Consider the following 17642-nt stretch of genomic DNA (forward strand, 5'->3'; position numbering starts at 1 on the left):
GTAAGTCTTTCTACAGGTGGCTAGAAGCAGTTTCACATTCACAGGCCTTGGTCCTCTGATATCTGAGGGACGAACACAACAGGGCAAAAGCAAAAGGAGATTCCTGGAGAGTACTAATAATTTCCTGGCCCAAGTAATAGAAGAGCCAGCGAGAAGTGCTCTGCTGAACATTGTGTTCACCAAGGAGGGGCTGGTTGGGAATATGAGGATAGATTAAAAGCAGCCTTGGCTGCATTGATCATGAGATGGCTGAGTTCAGGATCCTGAGAGCAAGGAGGAGGACGAAAAGCAAGGTCACAATGCTGGACTTCAGGAGAGCAGACTGTGGCTTCTTCAAAGATCTGCTTGAAAGAGTTTTGTGGGATAAGGTCCTGGAGGAAAGAGAGGCCCATGAAAGCAAGTTTAATATTCAAGGATCATTTTCCCACAAGCTCAGAAGTGGTCTATCCTAACAAGTAGGAAGTCAGGAAGAACGTCAAGGAGCCTGCACAGATGAGCAATTTGTTTCCTGCAAAATTCAAAAAGGATGCATACAAATAGTGGAAGCAGAGATAGGCAACCTAGCAGGAAAACAGACGCTGTCCAAGCAAAAAGAGATGCATTTAGAAAGGCCAGAAGTCCAACTTGAATTGAATCTGGCATGGATGCACTGCTGAATGGGATGGGGGACTCAGGGACAGAAGACAGGAAAAATGCTGAGAAATTGAATGCCTTCTTTGCCTCAGTGTTTATGAGTAAGGTTGTCTTTCACAAACCGTAGGTCTCAGAGACCAGGGGTAAAACCGGAACAAGAAAGATGTACCCATGATAGAAGAGGACCAGTTCAGGGAATATATAAACAAATAGGACATATGAAGTCTAGACGCCCTGATGGGATGCCCCTGTGAGTGCTGAGGGAGCTGTCTGGTGTCACTGCAAGGCCACTCTTGATAATCCTTTAATGATCGTTTTAACTAGGAGAGGCACCCACAGACTAGTAAAACCCAGTGTCACTCCCATCAAGGCCACTCTGCCCCACCTCAATCACTGGGAAGGTAATGGAGCAGCTAATCCTGGAAACCAATTCCAGCACATGAAGGATAAGAAAATCGTCAGGAGAGATTTACCAAAAGGAAGTTAAGCTTGACCAATTTGATTAACTGTGAAATGACTGGCCAGGTGGATAAGGCGAGCATAGCGGATATTGTCTACCTAGAGTTCAGGAAGACCTTTGACACTGTCTCTCCTAAGATCTCATAGAAAAAGCTGGCAAAGTACAGTCAGGTCATGCATATAAGGAGGTGGAAAAAAAACTCATTGACAGTCCCAGAGCATAGTGATCAGGGTTGCAAAGCCTACTTGGGAGCCAGTAACTAGCAGTCTACTGAAGAGGTCAATACTGGGTCCAATCCTGTTCAACATCTTCATTAGTGATGTAGATGGGGTAGAGTACAACCTACAACCTAAATTAGCAAGTTTGCTAATAACACAGAACTGGGAGGAGTGGCGAATACACCAGAGGGTTCTGCAACTATTCAGAGGGAGCTCAGCAAGCTGGAGAAATGGGCTAATAGGAACCTCACACAACTCAGTTAAGTGCTAAGTCCCTCTACTGGGTGAAGAACAACGACGGGGCCAGTACATGCCGTGGGCCATCCAGCTGGAAGGCAGATTTGCAGAAAAGGAACTAGGGGTTCTGGTGGACTTCACATGAACACAAGGCAAGGGGGAAGCATGACCTTGCCAAAAAGGTGGCTAATACATAAGGTGTGACTGGTGACAAATGGTACAAACTGAAACATAGGAGGTGCCATCTAAACAAACACATCTTTACTATGGGAGTGACCGAGCAATGGCACAGGTTGCCTGCTTGAAGGGGGAACCGTTAGTTCAGATTTCCAGAGGTGCCCCTCCATATCTCAACCATTCCATGACTTTCCTTTCCAGTATGCTGAAATGAGCTTAAAAGAGGAAAACACTCCACTGCATTTCTCCCCTTTTTATTATTCTAATTTCTTCCAAAATAGCATAACTATGTACTTTCAAATGAAACTTGATATAAGAAATCTAACAAAACAGCTTTGGTGCACAAGAAATTCAGTGAAACATTTCAGCACTTCTTAAGTGTTGGCACATTTCAGGTAGTTTCTTAAGTACTATTTCTATTAAAAATAAAATCACCTTTTTAAAAACAAGTTTTAGTAGAACTCATGACTGTAATACTACTGATTTGGTGAAGGTTATATATAATCTTCTAGAAAATTAAAAAAAAAATTAAAAATCAAGAGTCAGAAGAAAGAGTATGACCTAATTACAGAGGAAAGGCTCTACAACTACTAACTCAAATAATCTGAATGTTTAATAGCATTGTTCTTTCTTAGGTTTATTATAGGTTTGCAAAAATGCTTCTGTACCATCAACACTATCATTTAATCTGTATGTAAACTAAAATAGCCAACAGCATCAAAAAGCATCTCTTAGCTCAAGAAGGGAGAGAAAAAACCTGAGGTAACACTCATCTTCTCACTAGTGGGTAGCTACTGGCATGATGAAGGAGGAGTAAACACTGTGCCAGAAATCCTTGTGCCAGCTCCAAGAGAGTGGCAGACAGTAGGACAGGAATTAGGTATCATTCTGTCTATCAACAGCATGAGTTTATATTCCCAAACAAAATATTTGGCTCTCATTTTGGAATTACTTCCTACATCTAATGGTGTGTGTGCACATACGCAACCATCCCTACCAGAGCAAACTTCCAGTACCCTCAACTGTTATACAGGTTCCCTTTTTAATTCATGATCATGTTCTTAATGCTTTAAGGACTGCAGTGAAATCCCCATCACCACTAAGAGCTAATTCTTCTGCCAAGCCTATCTGGAATTTTATGTAACAAGCAAGACACATCCTAGGATCCGTCTAGTAAGTTTCAAAGAGACATTAAAACTACGAAAAAGTCAGGACAGTCTTTAATATAATAGAAAATGTTCAGTAATTTAAGCTCAGCAGCTGTTATTGATTACTGTATAGTCGTACTTGGAAAAACTATGTAAAGATTTTTAAAAGTTCAGAAATTCAGTTCTTTTAGAGCAGCTTTGTACAGAACAAACTTGTTTAATCTTGGAAGCACCATGAAGTGACACTATATATCAGCAAGCAAAAAAAAAAAACAAACAAACAAACAACCAAAAACATCATGAAACTTTACCATGTAAACTACACCATGAATATCACTAAGGTAGATTTACACTGCAGGCTGGAGCACAGCACGTAAGTACTCAAACTGACTTGGGTATTGTTTGTCACTTAGCTCTGCATGCAATGTAGACATACCCTACATGTCTGAATCTATCACATTATGAACTAACCGAGCTTTGCATTACAATATTTAGGCCCTCATTCTGCATCACTGAAGTTAACCGTCATTTTCCATCAACTTCAGAAAGTGCAGCATCAGGCTGGTAAGCACAAACATAAGACTAACAAAACATTTTTTCCTAACATGAAGTTGTCAAGTTCAAACATCAGCTTTGAGAGCATTCAGATTGCTTACAAATGCTTAAAAAGACTGGTTCAGAATCTTTCTTATATATACACACACAAGTCCATCTGTCACAGACAGGCAAGGTAACTCAGAATCGTGAGCTTGCTCTCATTTTTGGTAGTGTCCTGCACACTTCTGATAATTAAAAAATAAAAATAAAAAAATAGTTGCCACAATGGATTTCTGACCGCTCCAACTTGCACATGGATATGATCTCTTCTTGCTCTTGAGTCCGGTATGTGAAGTTTCACAGCTGCTTCTCAAAGGCAAATACCAAGTAAATACCTAGAATAGAAAATGGAGCATTTCAAGTTTTAGCTTTCTTCCCCAGCTCATGTAAATGTTCAAAATTTAAGCTGCTTTACATTCTGCCCAAACAAGTTATTAACATACCGCTGATACTATAAGAACTGCCATGGTTTCCCAACAGGTATCTCTAGCATTCGATTCCAGCACGATTTTAGACATACTTTCAAGACAGAGCTTCAAGTATGCATAGAGGCAAATATTTTAAGTACAGATGATAGTGTTGATGCAACAGCAACTTCAGTTAATGATACTACTGAAATGTGAGTGCTGCTTAAATTACTCAACCATTTTACACATAATTAACATTCCCTGGTGCAGAAATCATCACATGCAACTAAGTTTAAAGACTTCTTTATACAGGCAGCAATGACAATTAGGGGTCAAATGATCAACCTCACTTTCAATTAAAAGGTGGATATATCCGTAGTACAAAACTCAATTTTCCTCTTGTAAATATTTTTTTGTCCATGATATTTTCAAAATGCCAGATGGCATTTTCTCCACTGCAGAACAGTATAATTTCAGAAATGGACAAGTCCACAGCAGCAAATTGGAAAATACTTATTTGGCATTTAATCAATGCCAGCTATTTCAGAAGTTCTTATGCTTCATACCAGACAGATACGTTAAAGCGCTGTGAGTTCAAAAATAAATGGATTTCCACTTAAACTCAGAAGCTGTTTTAACGGATACCTTGGTACGCTGTAAATCTTTCAAGACAAGCCTATTTTATATCCCTCAGCAATAATGCAAACAAAAATAACGAGCAAGCTGTGTTTATGTTCTGAACCAGAGTTTCTGAAATAGAGTTTCTGATGATTCTAAATCTCTCAGGAATAAATAAGCTAGAACTCTGGAGATACAGTCATCATTGAACTTCTGGGGGCATAAAAAGTCTCTCTCAATTAGATATGTAGATTGCATAACACTTTTACACTGCTTCAGTTAATGTTTACCTTATGAATCACACCACTAATAAATTTCAATATTGACAAAAAATCCATAGCAAATGTTTTCCTTGAAACATCCTTACAGAACTCAAAGCGTACTTAATAACATCGTATCCTTTCCTGTGTGAGGCACTGACTTCTCCCTTTATAAAACATCCAAACACCTCTTCACTATCCATGCTTTAAATGCTTCTTTCTGAAGCATATTAACTACTATAGGCAAAAAGTTCAAGTCAGTCTTCCCAAACCAGAGCTGTTCTTGCTTTTTTTAAAATGAATGTATGTTCCAAATGTTTCCCAGTTTGTTCTCCAGCTGTCTGGTAATGGTATAACATCCAAGTACACCTAAGTGTTATATCTGAAGAATTATTTTTCTGGTATTAAAAGATTTACACTAGCATCCTCTTTTCATACACTAAAAAAAAGCTTCCCCAAAGTGTTTTTGGCCCAAAAGCCTGCATGCTAGAAGCTACATACATAAAGCAAAATTTCAATCTATTTTATGCATTCCCCCCAGCCAATTTCTTGAGACGTTTGCACTACCTAATCTATATACAGGCACTTAAATAACACAACAAAATCTTGTTCCATTTAAAATTTGCATTTTCTTCCATAATTGACAGTCTATTTTATCATGCTTTCTACAGCAGTCTATCAGTTAACACCAATACTTACATATTATGTACCAATACAATACTTACTTGTTGCTTCCCATTCAGATTTACTCAGTGTTCCCTAGAAGAGGATACAAAAACAGTTCAAACAAAAAATGAGGAAACAATTAAACACATATTTAACTCAGGGTAATCAATCTTTCACAGACCAACTTCTAACCACTCACGTTAGATGGCTTTTCAGGCACTAGATGGGCATTACTGTAGATCACAGATATATACAACTACGCTAACTAGGATGATGGGGAACTGAGATAGCCCAGATAATGGAAAACACTTACGTTACACAGGTATAGCAGAAAAGAACACCAGACTTTTAGGGTCGGTGCCTCTACAATGCAGGGGCACACTGGGTCTAACACTGCAGGTCAGTGTGACCCAACTGCTCACTGGTGGAAGCTGCCCAGCACTCGTGTAGAAGCCAAGGAGAGGCCCTGTGCCAAAGGACTGCCATATTCCCCAGGAATATTGCCAGCCTCCACCTCCGTCCACACCACAAAAGCACAATTTGCAGACCAACCCCCAAGCCAGTTCATGTGTTGTACAAAACAAAATAAAAAAATCTGCCAGGCAGACTTCTCATCCTGTCTTTCAGATGAAAGCATGGCAGAAGTGGAAACAAGTAAAAAGCTGTTACCATTTACCCTACCAATTAATAGTACAAGGTAAGAAGGAAGAAGATCTTTTTTTGCTTTCATTTGGGGCTTTATTTAACCAGTACACTACCTACCAACCAACGCTGATCAAACAACTCATCTTTTAAAAATCATTTTAAAAAAGACTTGTTTAGGTAACATAGCACTTACACTCTTTCTTTTTACTCTTCTTCCCAGTCAGCAGCTACTGGCCAACTGTTAAAAGAGTATCAGGCAATAGAGATCTTTGGTCTGACTCAGCCATTCTCATGCTCTTAAGCTTTGTTTCCTAAAAGAGGTAACTTTCTTTTTGTAATTTTTGCATTTCAAATGCTGAGAGCAGGTTTCTTCTCCCACTCGACGTGGGATGTTTATATATACAGTAAAAGAAGTACATATTCAGAACATGAGTTGAAGATTCACACAAATTTAACTGCAGTTGAAATGAAGAAGGTACCAAACATCTCTAAGATTACAGTCTCGATTTAGACACCAGGTGAGAGAGTATTTACCAATGGTAACTTTGCCTTGCCATCTTTGATAAACTCTTTCGCATGCTCATAATCATCAGGTTTATCAGAGGCAAGCCTGGAATCACCAAAAGTAGAATATGGCTGTAGAAAACAGAAAAACAAGAAAAAAATATTAATTTGGTACATGATACACTATTCATATCAGGCAAGGGTTTACAACAATATGGCCCAAAATGGAGGTCATTAATTACTAAAATATCTTACATTTACATCCTTGCATTAAAACACCTATCTGATCAGGTCCAATACTTGCCTGCTTTCCCAGAAAATCTAACACTCAGGATTTATAAATTAACTTCTATCCACTGCATGTCTGAAAAAGGGCAGACAGAATAAGCAATAAAAATTATGTTCTGCGTATAGCTCATTATGAACACAAACTAGATACACACTCCTTCAGGACAGCAACTGATGGAGTTGACAATTTTGATCAGACAACTCATCTGAAGTAGAACTACTGAAAACAAAGTAACTATACGACTTCAAGCAGAATGCTTAAAGTGCCTCAATAGCACACAGGAGCTATAACCAGTATTACACACCTGTTTCTGCAGAACTAGGATATACTTATTAGGGAGACCTGTTACTGCAAAGCAGCCTACACTTAACACTGTTGTCTTCAGTTGGACATAGCCAGTAACTGAAGACAATTCTCACTTTTCTAAGATGCTGATATATAAGATGGTCTGTTGCCATGTTACGGGCACTATAAACACCATCTGCTTTAGAGTCAACAAAGGCAGTGAAGTCTACTTACAGCCCACATGACTAAGCTTAATATGTCACCACATACTCAACTAGATAGCTTTATGCTGAAAAAAAATGACATTTGATGGGAAGAGGGAAGCATAGGGAACCATGACTAAGTCCAAAGCCTCAGAGATTACATTAAAAAGCTCCTCATAAGCTGCTACCCTCATCCAGGATAAAAAGCAAGAACACTGGACAAAAATATAAACTCAGTTACAGTTAAGTTTCTTTTATTTTTCTCGCTATAAACACAGCCTTCCTTTCCTTCCTACAAAGATTAGTTTCTGATTTTCAATCAGTACTTCTTGCACATAGGCCTAACTTTCAGCTTCGCTGTTGAAGAAGATATGGATTGCAGTTCCTTCGGTGTGATAACAGGCACGAACCTTGTGTTTTTGTGCAAAATTACAGAAACCAACATGCCTGGTCAAGTAACACCAGTAAACATGTGCTTCTACTTACTACTTAATAAAAATGAAAACTTGTTTCAAAACTAAACTTTTATCTACAAAACTGAATTGCTCTATCAGGTGCAGACACAAAGGTCAGAGAAGAAGGCAGGAGCACTGAAGGCATATCCCCCTGAAGCCCACAGAGAAGACCAAGGTGAAGCAGGCTGCTCCCTGGCAGACCGCTTAAAACTGAATCATCCCTTGTTGCAGGCATAGGAGCAGGTATCCATGCTGCAAATAGTGTAGGACTCCACACCACAACAAGGTGGATAATCCATGAAGGAAGCTGCAGCCCATGCAGGAGAGGCGCCTATGCTGGAGAAGTTAGGTTTCAAAGTATTCCTAAAGCATTTCAACCCATCAAATGGACCTACGCTGGAGTTCTTTAAAACTGCAGCCTATAAGAAGGACCCTCAGTGGAGGGAGGGAAAAGTGTAAGGAAGAAGGAGCAGCAGAGAGGAGCTGTTACGGAATGACCACAGTCCTCATCCTCCGAAGCCACTCTATCAAGGGGAATAAACATGAACGAAGGAGTGAAGTTGAGCCAGAGAAGAAAGGGTCGATGGGGTGTATCTTCATTTCCCACCATACTTTTTTTCTTTTTTAATTTTCAGTAAATTAATCTTCCCTAAGTTGAGTCTGGATTGCCAGTGATGACAATTGGTAAGCAATCTTTCAGACAAAAAGGTTCACGGTTTGAGTCTTTATCTCAAACCATGAACTTTTTTGTCTTTTTTCTTTTTTTTTTTTAAACTCAGTCATGGTCATGTTAAGAAGGGAAGAGAGAAACCACCAGGGTGGGCATCTGTCAGCCAGCCAAGATTAACTCACTATAATCACCCTTTTCAGCCACAGGATTTCAGTACTTTTATTGGTGGTCCTTACTTAATTGCATAACATTCACAACAGGAATTTCAGTTATTTCACAAATAATTAACAAGATATAAAATACTATTTGGAAAAAAAAAAAAAAAAGAAAAAAAAAAGATGTTAACTCCACATTTACCTCCAAGGCCTGCATTCTTCTTAGCAGCATCTTATGCTCCTCGTTCTTGATTTTTTCTTCATAAAATTCTCGAAATGTCATTTTGTAAACTAGCTTCATACCATGCTTCTTTGCCATCCTGTCAAAATAATTGTAATAATTGTAATGCATTAATAAAATTATTGTAGCTTTATTTTCAAAGGAACCATTTTAAGCCACAGTGACATCTTATGGTATTCACTGGGATTACAATCTTTCTAGAATTCATCGTTTAGTAAACTCATTTGGATGAAAATAACTGCATTGTCATCATAAAGTGTACTTTTTCTTTTCTAAATTAAACAACAAAAATCTATACAGAAGTCATCATAAACATTTCAACAGAAAAACATCTCCACGACTCAAGTCAGTAATCAACATCTGCCACACCAGCTATGATGTATGTATTAAGGAATCCTCTTTCTACTATATTTAGTGCCTTACATCTTGATTGTATGTTTACACTGTTGTTATACAACACTGAAGCTACAGGCATTAGCGACTAATGCTTATACTCTTCATAGAGAACTGCAAACAAAGTGTGTGAAAATACACACATTTGAAGAGAAAGCTCAACGTTGCTTTATGTTCATATTCAGCTTGAATGGCAGAGGGAAAAAAAAAAACAACATGGAAACATTTGTCAGTATCTCAGAAGACGACAGACTGGGAAAGGCCAATGTGAACTCCTGCAGTGGTAACTGCAAAATGTATGCTCACAGAAAAAGACTTAGAAGAAGGAAAAAAAACTATGAACATTCAACCAGAGGTTGGAAAAGACAAGCAAGATCAAACACATCAGGTACAGAAATTCCTATATAAGATCCAGGATAAGTCTTTGCAGCCACTGCCCAGAGCACCTTCAGATGAGAGCAATGGACAGATGCTAGATTACAGTCTTGGATAGAAATCCAAGAAAACTCTTCATTTAGAGTGACAACAAAAAACAAAGAACTGAAAACCTAAGAAAGACAAAATAAGATTCTCTGCAATGATTTGCAGAAATACACAAGCTATATAAATGCTTACGTTGTTTTGCTGCTATCATTATATAATGAATTCAAAATTCAACTTACTCCTCCAGTAACGGAAAATAAACCAAGAACTCGGGGACATCAACAACTTCTTCTAAGTGGAAATCGTATTTGCAGCCAAACAAAGGATATTCTCCCTTCTTCTCAAATTTTACATTGTATACATCATTCCCAAATGAGTTTGTTTCTGAAGCTTCAAGTCGTTTTCTATAAAACGAGATAAAGAGTAATTGACTTGTTTTTAATTTTATGGAGAAAACAATGCACATGAGACCTCAGAATGTTTTTTCCCCAGTTTCACCTTGTTCAGTATTTTCTGTACTTTCCCACATCCTGCATTCAATAAAGCAATGAAAATGAAATGAAATGAAGAGGTGTACTATATTTTAAAAGTTTATCATTCCTCTACAGTATACCAAGGACCATATAGATCCAGAAGAATCTTCAGCCCAGGCACAGTCTACAGGCTCAGAGCATGTTTATTGGTATTACTATAGTAAAACCTGACAGCTACTGTCTGGGCTGCAGCTATTTTGCCATTAAGTCACTACCAAAGGTTTGTGTACGAAGATCCATGCTGACTCCAGAACAGCCATGGGTACCAGAGACAAGAATCAGTAGAAGTTTACCTGTTTAAGTTAACCAGAGAGATTTTCCTGACTAGAATCCAAAACCGTTGCAAAAATTTCAGTTTTGTTTGCACAAGCATATCAGAGCAATGTAAGAACAACTATGACTTGACAATACTTCACAGACTTTTTAAAGATTAACAGGCTAAAAAAGCACTTACACAAGCTCAAAGCTATTTGGAGTTGTGCCAATGAAATAACCTCCAGGAGAGAGGTTCCCACAGGCATTTTTAAGCATCATGTCAGCCTGCTCATATGTCTCAAATGAGTAATGGTAAACGAACTGACAGCTGCAAATGTCAAAGCGTGTGTCTGGATCACTGTATTTGGAAGACAGAAGATCCTGAAATTAAAAAGAAGGGGAAAAAAAAGAAGGAAAAAAAAACTGTGACAAAAGCTACATAAACAAGCATGATTCATGTCAGTCTTCTAGCAAAATATACTACTCCCATAATTCTTTCAAGTCACTTAATATCTACTCCTTCACAAGTTCAACCAAAACAAGACCAAAAAGTTAAGAGGAAGAAAAAGCTCACTGACAACACAGAAAACTTGTTATCATCATAAAAGAATTACATCCTAAAATTCTCCTCATGTCATCAAATAACTACATCACTACATCTGAAAAGCCACAGTTCCCTAGAAATTTCCAGAGATAATTTACTGCTTAGGGTTTCATAACCATACACAGTTTGGACAGAAACAATCATCATAACAAAACATGCTTTCGGTTTACTATGTCTCTGTAATGACAACTGACATTCCTTTTGCTAGGAAAATACCCATTACATATATTATTGGAGGAGGAGTTCTATTAAATATAGCAATTTTCATGCCAACTAAATTGCATTTGTTTGTATTTTTGGATACATACATATATAATTACATACCCCTCTTTCTTTAATCTAAGTAACTAGTAACTCTGGAGAACAGGGAGCTCTTGAAATGTGTACAGTTTGGCCATGCACTCCAGCAGTTTTCCAGCTTCTCTTTTCAGGCTGCAGTATGAGCAGCAATCATAAAAAACAGAGCAGCAAGAAAAGTCTCTCCAGGGCCCATGATATGCATTTCATACATAATATTTCATACTTGGCAGTTCTAGCTCAGTTTCTCTTCCCTCTCAGGCTTCTCATTCACTTCCTCACTCAGGGAAGATAAATATTACAGTAATTAAAATGCTACTAGGAAAAAAAAATTACAGCAATGTGCAAAACACCCTGTACAAGTCAAATTACAAAGTGCCCCTTATTCACTCCAGCATGAAAACAGAGTCACCAACACAGTTTTCACTATCTCATGCTGGACCCCAGAGCTCCCAATAGTACAACAATCTGATTTAGAAATACAAAACAACACCTGGGTACTACAGCACTACTATCACTTCCTACATTGGCTGAACAAAAGAATGTTAGATGTCATATTGTAATCCATATTTGTACCTTGGTACTGTCTGCCTGTATAAATTCTGCATCAAAAATACGTTCATTATAGCGGCATCGGGCTTTCATGTCTTCATATCGCTGCTTGCACTGCTGCACAGAAATATCAGCAATATCTATAGGGAGAGATTGTTAAAAATAAAGAGATCTGTAAACTTCACCCCAGACAAGAAAACTAGAATGATTACTGCAACACTGCAAAGTCATAAAGACACAAATTAAAGCTGATCTCCAGTTATAGTCTGATATGAAGTTTTATGCCCAGCTTGTAGAGAAAATTTCATTTGCAGGTAGTATTTGAGATTACAACTTCTGTTCATTTTCTGTCTTCAATGCTGACAGAAGTTGTAGCCAGAAGATTTTAGAAGGGGACAGACTCTTTAGCAGGTTCTGTGGTGACAGAACAAGGGGAAATGGCTCCAAACTCGAAGAGGGTAGATTCAGGTTAGATATAAGGAAAATGCAGGGCAGTTGGACTAGATGGCCTTGAAAGGTCTCTTCCAACTCCAAGGATTCTATGATTTTAGAAAGCTCCCATCCTCATGAGTGCAAAGAAAGCTTTCAAAATTTCATGTGATGGATATACTAAGTGCTGCAAGCATTATCTGTCTAGTTTGGATTAGCAAAATCAGTAAAGATTCAAGGCATTTTTCACTCAATACTGAAAGCTCTTTACCTTTTTACAAATACACACAATGTTGAAATATGAGTATATATCACAAATAAATACAATCAGGGATTATTTTTCCTTTTAAGGCTATTTCCTTCACAGGCAGAGTTTCACTGATTAATGACACTTTGGAGATATTTTAAAACCAGCAATGCGCAATTGATAATTTACTTAAGGTCCCTGTAAGCAAATTCACTGACTGTATTTGAAGGCTTCCAACTGAAAAAGAAAGGCAGCAAAGACCTATAAAATGTAGAATACTCAGAATAATTCTCAAGAAAGGAACTGTATGAAATTTTGGTACATATTACATTTGAAACAAAGCAATGTTTCCTCTGACTGATTATACCTGGAATGCTTTCTGAAAGAAGGGAAGATATATCAACTTTCCAATACCTAAGCAAACTATTAAAAAACTTATTTAATCAACTTTCAGCTCTTCCCCTTTCTGAGTCCTACAATATCCAAAACTGACTACAATATCCAAGTGTTGAATATTGTAGTCACAACATTGTAGGGTTTGTTCATTTTTTTTAATGCATATTTTCATAACAGTTCAAAAATACTACAGGATAATAAATATGGGAGAAAACACAAAATGCAAAATGTCAGCCTCTTCTCCCATATTACATTTCACCTAAGACAATCTGTGATAACAACGTGATACTAGTTTTTATTTAAGAGTTGAACTGGAATTTCATAATTATAAGAACTATTAATATTCTGTGTATGCTGGCAATCAAATAAATGGCTTCAAGTTAATATACAAAAGAAGCTTTTTTGACAAGAGGGGTATGCACTCTGGGGCATACTGTAAAAAAGGAAACAATACATGACTGGAGATGTGCTTATTTTTCCCATAACACCAGTAAATTTTCCCCAGAAAGTTATTGTGTCTTCTTACCAGTACAGACAAGTTTTTTAATTCTGCCTTTTCTCCATTTCAGTAAGTCTCCACCTTTGCCACATCCCAGATCCAAAACAGTAATATCACTCTTTTTCTGTCGTACGCGGTCTATAAATTCCCCTAGGAAAATAAAAGACAGAATGCTTATACAGGTCTCTGTGACTTCTGTTGTACAAAGATCCATAGAGGACCAAAGGGGTTTAAGGATTTTAAACCATCTAAGAACTTACTTTGCCCTTAAGTCTTCTTAACACTGCAGACTTTAACTCCTTTTACTAGAGACTACTAATGATGAAAGTAACAACCACAAATTGTTAAGACTATAAACAAGATAACAAATATTTTCTGTACATTCTGTACATTGTCTGTGACTAGAGCACTGAACTACTTCCTTGGCAAACAAAAGCAAAACTGCACATCACTGAACAACTGCTCCATGTATGAGGAGAGAACAGAGTTCCTTTTCTTCACCACTACAGTGAAGGCAGATGTTATTTTTAAGTGTGTGAAAGCTAAAAGATTTAAAGCCAATTAAACGTGTCAGCCACAACCTTCTCTTGCAGTCACGTTACAAACATCCATAATGTTCCCCACCTGGTCTTTCCCAGGCCTTGCAATAACACTAGCCACATGTTCGCTGTCTGTTTACTCAACATGTACCGATTTCATTCTCTTTTCTATCTCCTCTCTGTCTAGAGCCTCTCTGTGCTAAGGCTGGTGTATTAGGAAAATATACTGACACACTAGCAACTTCACAGCAAGAGACAAAATGTTTTGAGACTACAGCTGTAATGCCATACTAATGAGATAGATCATGACTGAAAGGTTGAACACAGGTTTCAGGAACAGCTTTACATAAACCTAAACACTGCTTTCAACTGCTCTAATAAGACAGAAGGAAAAGCAGCATGCTAAGGCAAGTGGTGACAGCATCTCTTAGCATAGCTCTCTCCCCATGAATTTGTGATGCTCTGCTGATAAATTTCTCTCTTGTTGGAAGATGTGAAGTTTTAATTCCAGAGTGATGAAACTCATCTGTGGACAACAGATATTGCTTTATGTAAAAAGCAGCTGCTTCTTTAAGAATCAAATTCTCTAGTTTTTCATCGTTTTAAACAGCTGACTTTGGTAACAAAAAGTATTTACTTTGTGTGTTCAAGACCTAAGGACAGACTGTTTTGAGAATACAGTTTAGAAATCGATTGAGACAGACTCAAATAGCAATAAAAGCTCAATTTCACACAGATTATTTATGATTCAAAGCCGTCCCTTTCTCTTTTCAAATAGTATGAAAAATAATAGTATGAAAAATAAAACATTTCATTAAAGTCTAAGCAATTAGGTGAGAAAACTTACCAATGAGGACACTCTTTGTCCAGTTATTAAAGTTTCGGAGGTAGAATATGCGACTCTGGCTGCGTTTTTCCAACCCAACTTCTTGAAGCTCATTATAATGTGCAGCTACAGCTTGCCCATGGCCTGCCTCACTCTGTAGAGAGAAAGAACAGTATGAAAGAGAATAATGACTTGGTGACAGTATCCCATTTAGTATTTATCTAGCTGTAGAAATATCTCTGGTTTAGCCTTACCATAACAAGCTGAAAATAAAAGTCCCATATGATACTCAAAAGCATTCTATAGCTACATATTAGAGCTGTCAAGCTCTATCTGCAGCTCTAAACATCTCTTCATCTTAAAAACAATCTTCAGTTGTATACACAGCGTGTGAAAAAATCAGATTATAAATAAAATAAGAGAACCAACTGAGAACCAACAGAAATTCTGTGAAGCACAAAAGCACCTAAGTGGACAAACAAACCAAAGAATTCTCAGTCAAAACTCACAAACATGCCACAGAATTCTAGCCACTATCAGTTTACATTGCAGTGGAAAGCCCTCCCAACAGTAATTCACAACAAAAGTCAACACCCTGATACCTTATCATTGACATAGCAATTACTTAAGGGAAAAGGAGGTTTCACAGACTTCAACGTGCTACATTAGTTCTTCAGTGTTTCATGCCATTTTAGAAATCTTAAGCATGTACACAGACTTCCTTGTTCAGAACAGTATAACCTCATCATTTATTTATTACCTCACTTGCCTGACTGAGACTAACAAATATTTTGTCCCTTTCTAGTCTTTTTTAGGAAAAGCACAGATAGCCTGCTGAATAGCTGCTGAAGGTGACTTTGACAAGCATGTGAGCCACATACATATAATCCATCAAGGCCTCTCAGCTGCTGCAACCACAAGTAGAAAACTACAGTAACATCCCGATTGTTGGCAGCTGCTTTCTGTGTAATCACTTATCTACACCCTTAGGCTACACAAGAGCAATGTATTATTTGTCCATCTAAACCTGATCCCAAATGAACTCCATTAAAAAGATGAAAGGGTGCTTCTACCACAACAAAGGGTATTACTTTCCCAGACTGCTTAAATTAAAATGTAGTAAAAATTACAAACAGAGAAACAAAGCATTAGGTTGAAAAGATTTTAAAGTTGCATTTAAATATTTCCAGGGGTTAAAATTAGACCAGATGAGAAAACAGCATTATTTTCTACAAACCCGTACACAATAAGAGACAGACTTATATAAAAGACTGCTTCTCCTTTTCACCCTTCAGTCAGGAAGGCAAATATTTTCTGCTGCTCCTACATAGTCTAAAGCAGAAAGGGGACAAACACAAAAGAAACAAGAGAAAGCATCTCCAAACCTTTCGGTTTGTTAACAAACCATACTGAAGAGGATGCACTTCCTAGAGTTTTCTAAGTTTTACAATATTTTATTCAGGAAGTGAAAGGACAAATTATCTTAGGGACGAACCTCTCACGCACAGATAACTAGAATAACATACAGAATAACTCAGCATACAAAACACACTGACTTCTACTGACCCTCTTTCTCTTCTTTAAGTCCAGCATAACTTCTGCACCCACTATACTGCAACAAAGCTACCCACAAGTTCACACTGACATTCTGTTAAAATGAACAATACTCACCGGAACTTTCTTAGGAGGTTCATCTTCAACATCTGCTATATTCCTTTTCAGGCCACTGCCCTGATCACCACTAGCAAGCTTTTTCTCATTTTCAGTGGAGTGCGCTGTACCTGAAGTTGAGCTATTGCCTTCCAAATTGACACCTGAATCTGTCTCTGAAGCATGAGACGTTCTCTCCACTTCTTCATCCAAACTCTTCTCTACTTCCTTTTCTTCAGTCTTGGTTAAGTCAGCCATTTTTGACAGGTTAAACTCCCTACCTGTTGATCAAAATAAAAAACTACAGAGAAAAAAGATCTACTGTTAGCACTGAATTTAACACTCTCCCGATTACACGAATGATCTTCCATCATACTACTACCATTATAAAACTAACACATGCCTTTGTCACAAACAACGCGCAGCGCAGACTTCAGATTTGCATAGCTGTAATAAAATACATGGAATTTCAAAGTACTCTCATTACAGTAAGAACAAACGTAGGTAAAGCTTTATCCTTCACGCATGAGTCTTCCACAGTTATCTTTCTTGATTAACCTGCAAACTTCCATTGGGTTTGAGACCATAACCACCCTCTTCCCTCCAGAACCTAACCTACAAGCCACTTTATATTTAGAAACACAAACCAACGGAATGCTTCAAATTAGTGAGCTTACCTTTTAACGTCACGTCATTTCCATCAAACACAGAAAACAGGATGTTTTATAGAAAGGAATTTTCAACGTCAATGATGGGTTCTGAACTTTGCCAAGAGTACCCACGATGTCTCCACTAACACCAGGAGCCCTCAGCTGCGTCTATACTCTCCTAACCCCACGTGCAGTGCAGCACATCGCTGCCACAGGGCTCACCGAGGCTCCAGCCCTCCCCACAGCACCCTTAGCAAGCAGGGCCCACGCTCCCGAACCAGGCAGCTGTAGAAGCTACTTTCGCAGCGGCGCGGCTCCCGGCTGACCGCCAGGCCCAGGGCCCAACGGCCGCCTGTCTCCCCGCACTGCTACCTGCCCGCCCCCACCGCCAGGCCGTTGAGAAAGACGCGCGCTACTCACCCAGCACAGCCCTCCGCCATCCTGTTTGCGGAAGTGACGCCTCTACCGCGGAGACGTCACA

The 17642-nt window shown here is 38.3% G+C and overlaps 1 protein-coding gene across 2 annotated transcripts; it reads right to left on the reverse strand.

Moving 5' to 3' along the window:
* Positions 1–1963: 1963 nt before the first annotated feature.
* RNMT (RNA guanine-7 methyltransferase) lies at positions 1964–17630 on the reverse strand. 2 transcript variants are annotated; one of them, XM_046928007.1, is made up of 11 exons: positions 17582–17630; positions 16533–16792; positions 14883–15015; positions 13524–13646; positions 11950–12065; positions 10672–10853; positions 9924–10088; positions 8830–8947; positions 6601–6702; positions 5481–5514; positions 1964–3805 (listed from the first exon to the last, which is right to left on the reverse strand). In XM_046928007.1, the coding sequence occupies exons 2-11, from the start codon at positions 16767–16769 to the stop codon at positions 3768–3770; spliced, it is 1248 nt and encodes a 415-aa protein (XP_046783963.1). In that variant the 5' UTR covers positions 16770–16792; positions 17582–17630; the 3' UTR covers positions 1964–3767. The 2 variants fall into 2 exon arrangements, with proteins under 2 accessions (XP_046783963.1, XP_419132.1); XM_419132.8 differs by having other exon boundaries at positions 16533–16812.
* Between the last annotated feature and the right edge of the window lie 12 nt (positions 17631–17642).

This window comes from Gallus gallus, chromosome 2 (assembly GCF_016699485.2).
Source record: "Gallus gallus isolate bGalGal1 chromosome 2, bGalGal1.mat.broiler.GRCg7b, whole genome shotgun sequence".
NCBI classification, from domain to species: Eukaryota; Metazoa; Chordata; class Aves; order Galliformes; family Phasianidae; genus Gallus; species Gallus gallus.

Bases quoted from the DNA above. Each gene is read 5' to 3' on its own strand.
- RNMT (XM_046928007.1), bottom strand. From the start codon at position 16,769: ATGGCTGACTTAACCAAGACTGAAGAAAAGGAAGTAGAGAAGAGTTTG. The intron at 10,089-10,671 runs GTAAGTGCTTTT...CTCGTTTTATAG, and splicing joins CCAAATAGCTTTGAGCTTGT to AAAACGACTTGAAGCTTCAG. The intron at 8,948-9,923 runs GTAAGTTGAATT...TTATTTTGACAG, and splicing joins TATTTTCCGTTACTGGAGGA to GATGGCAAAGAAGCATGGTA.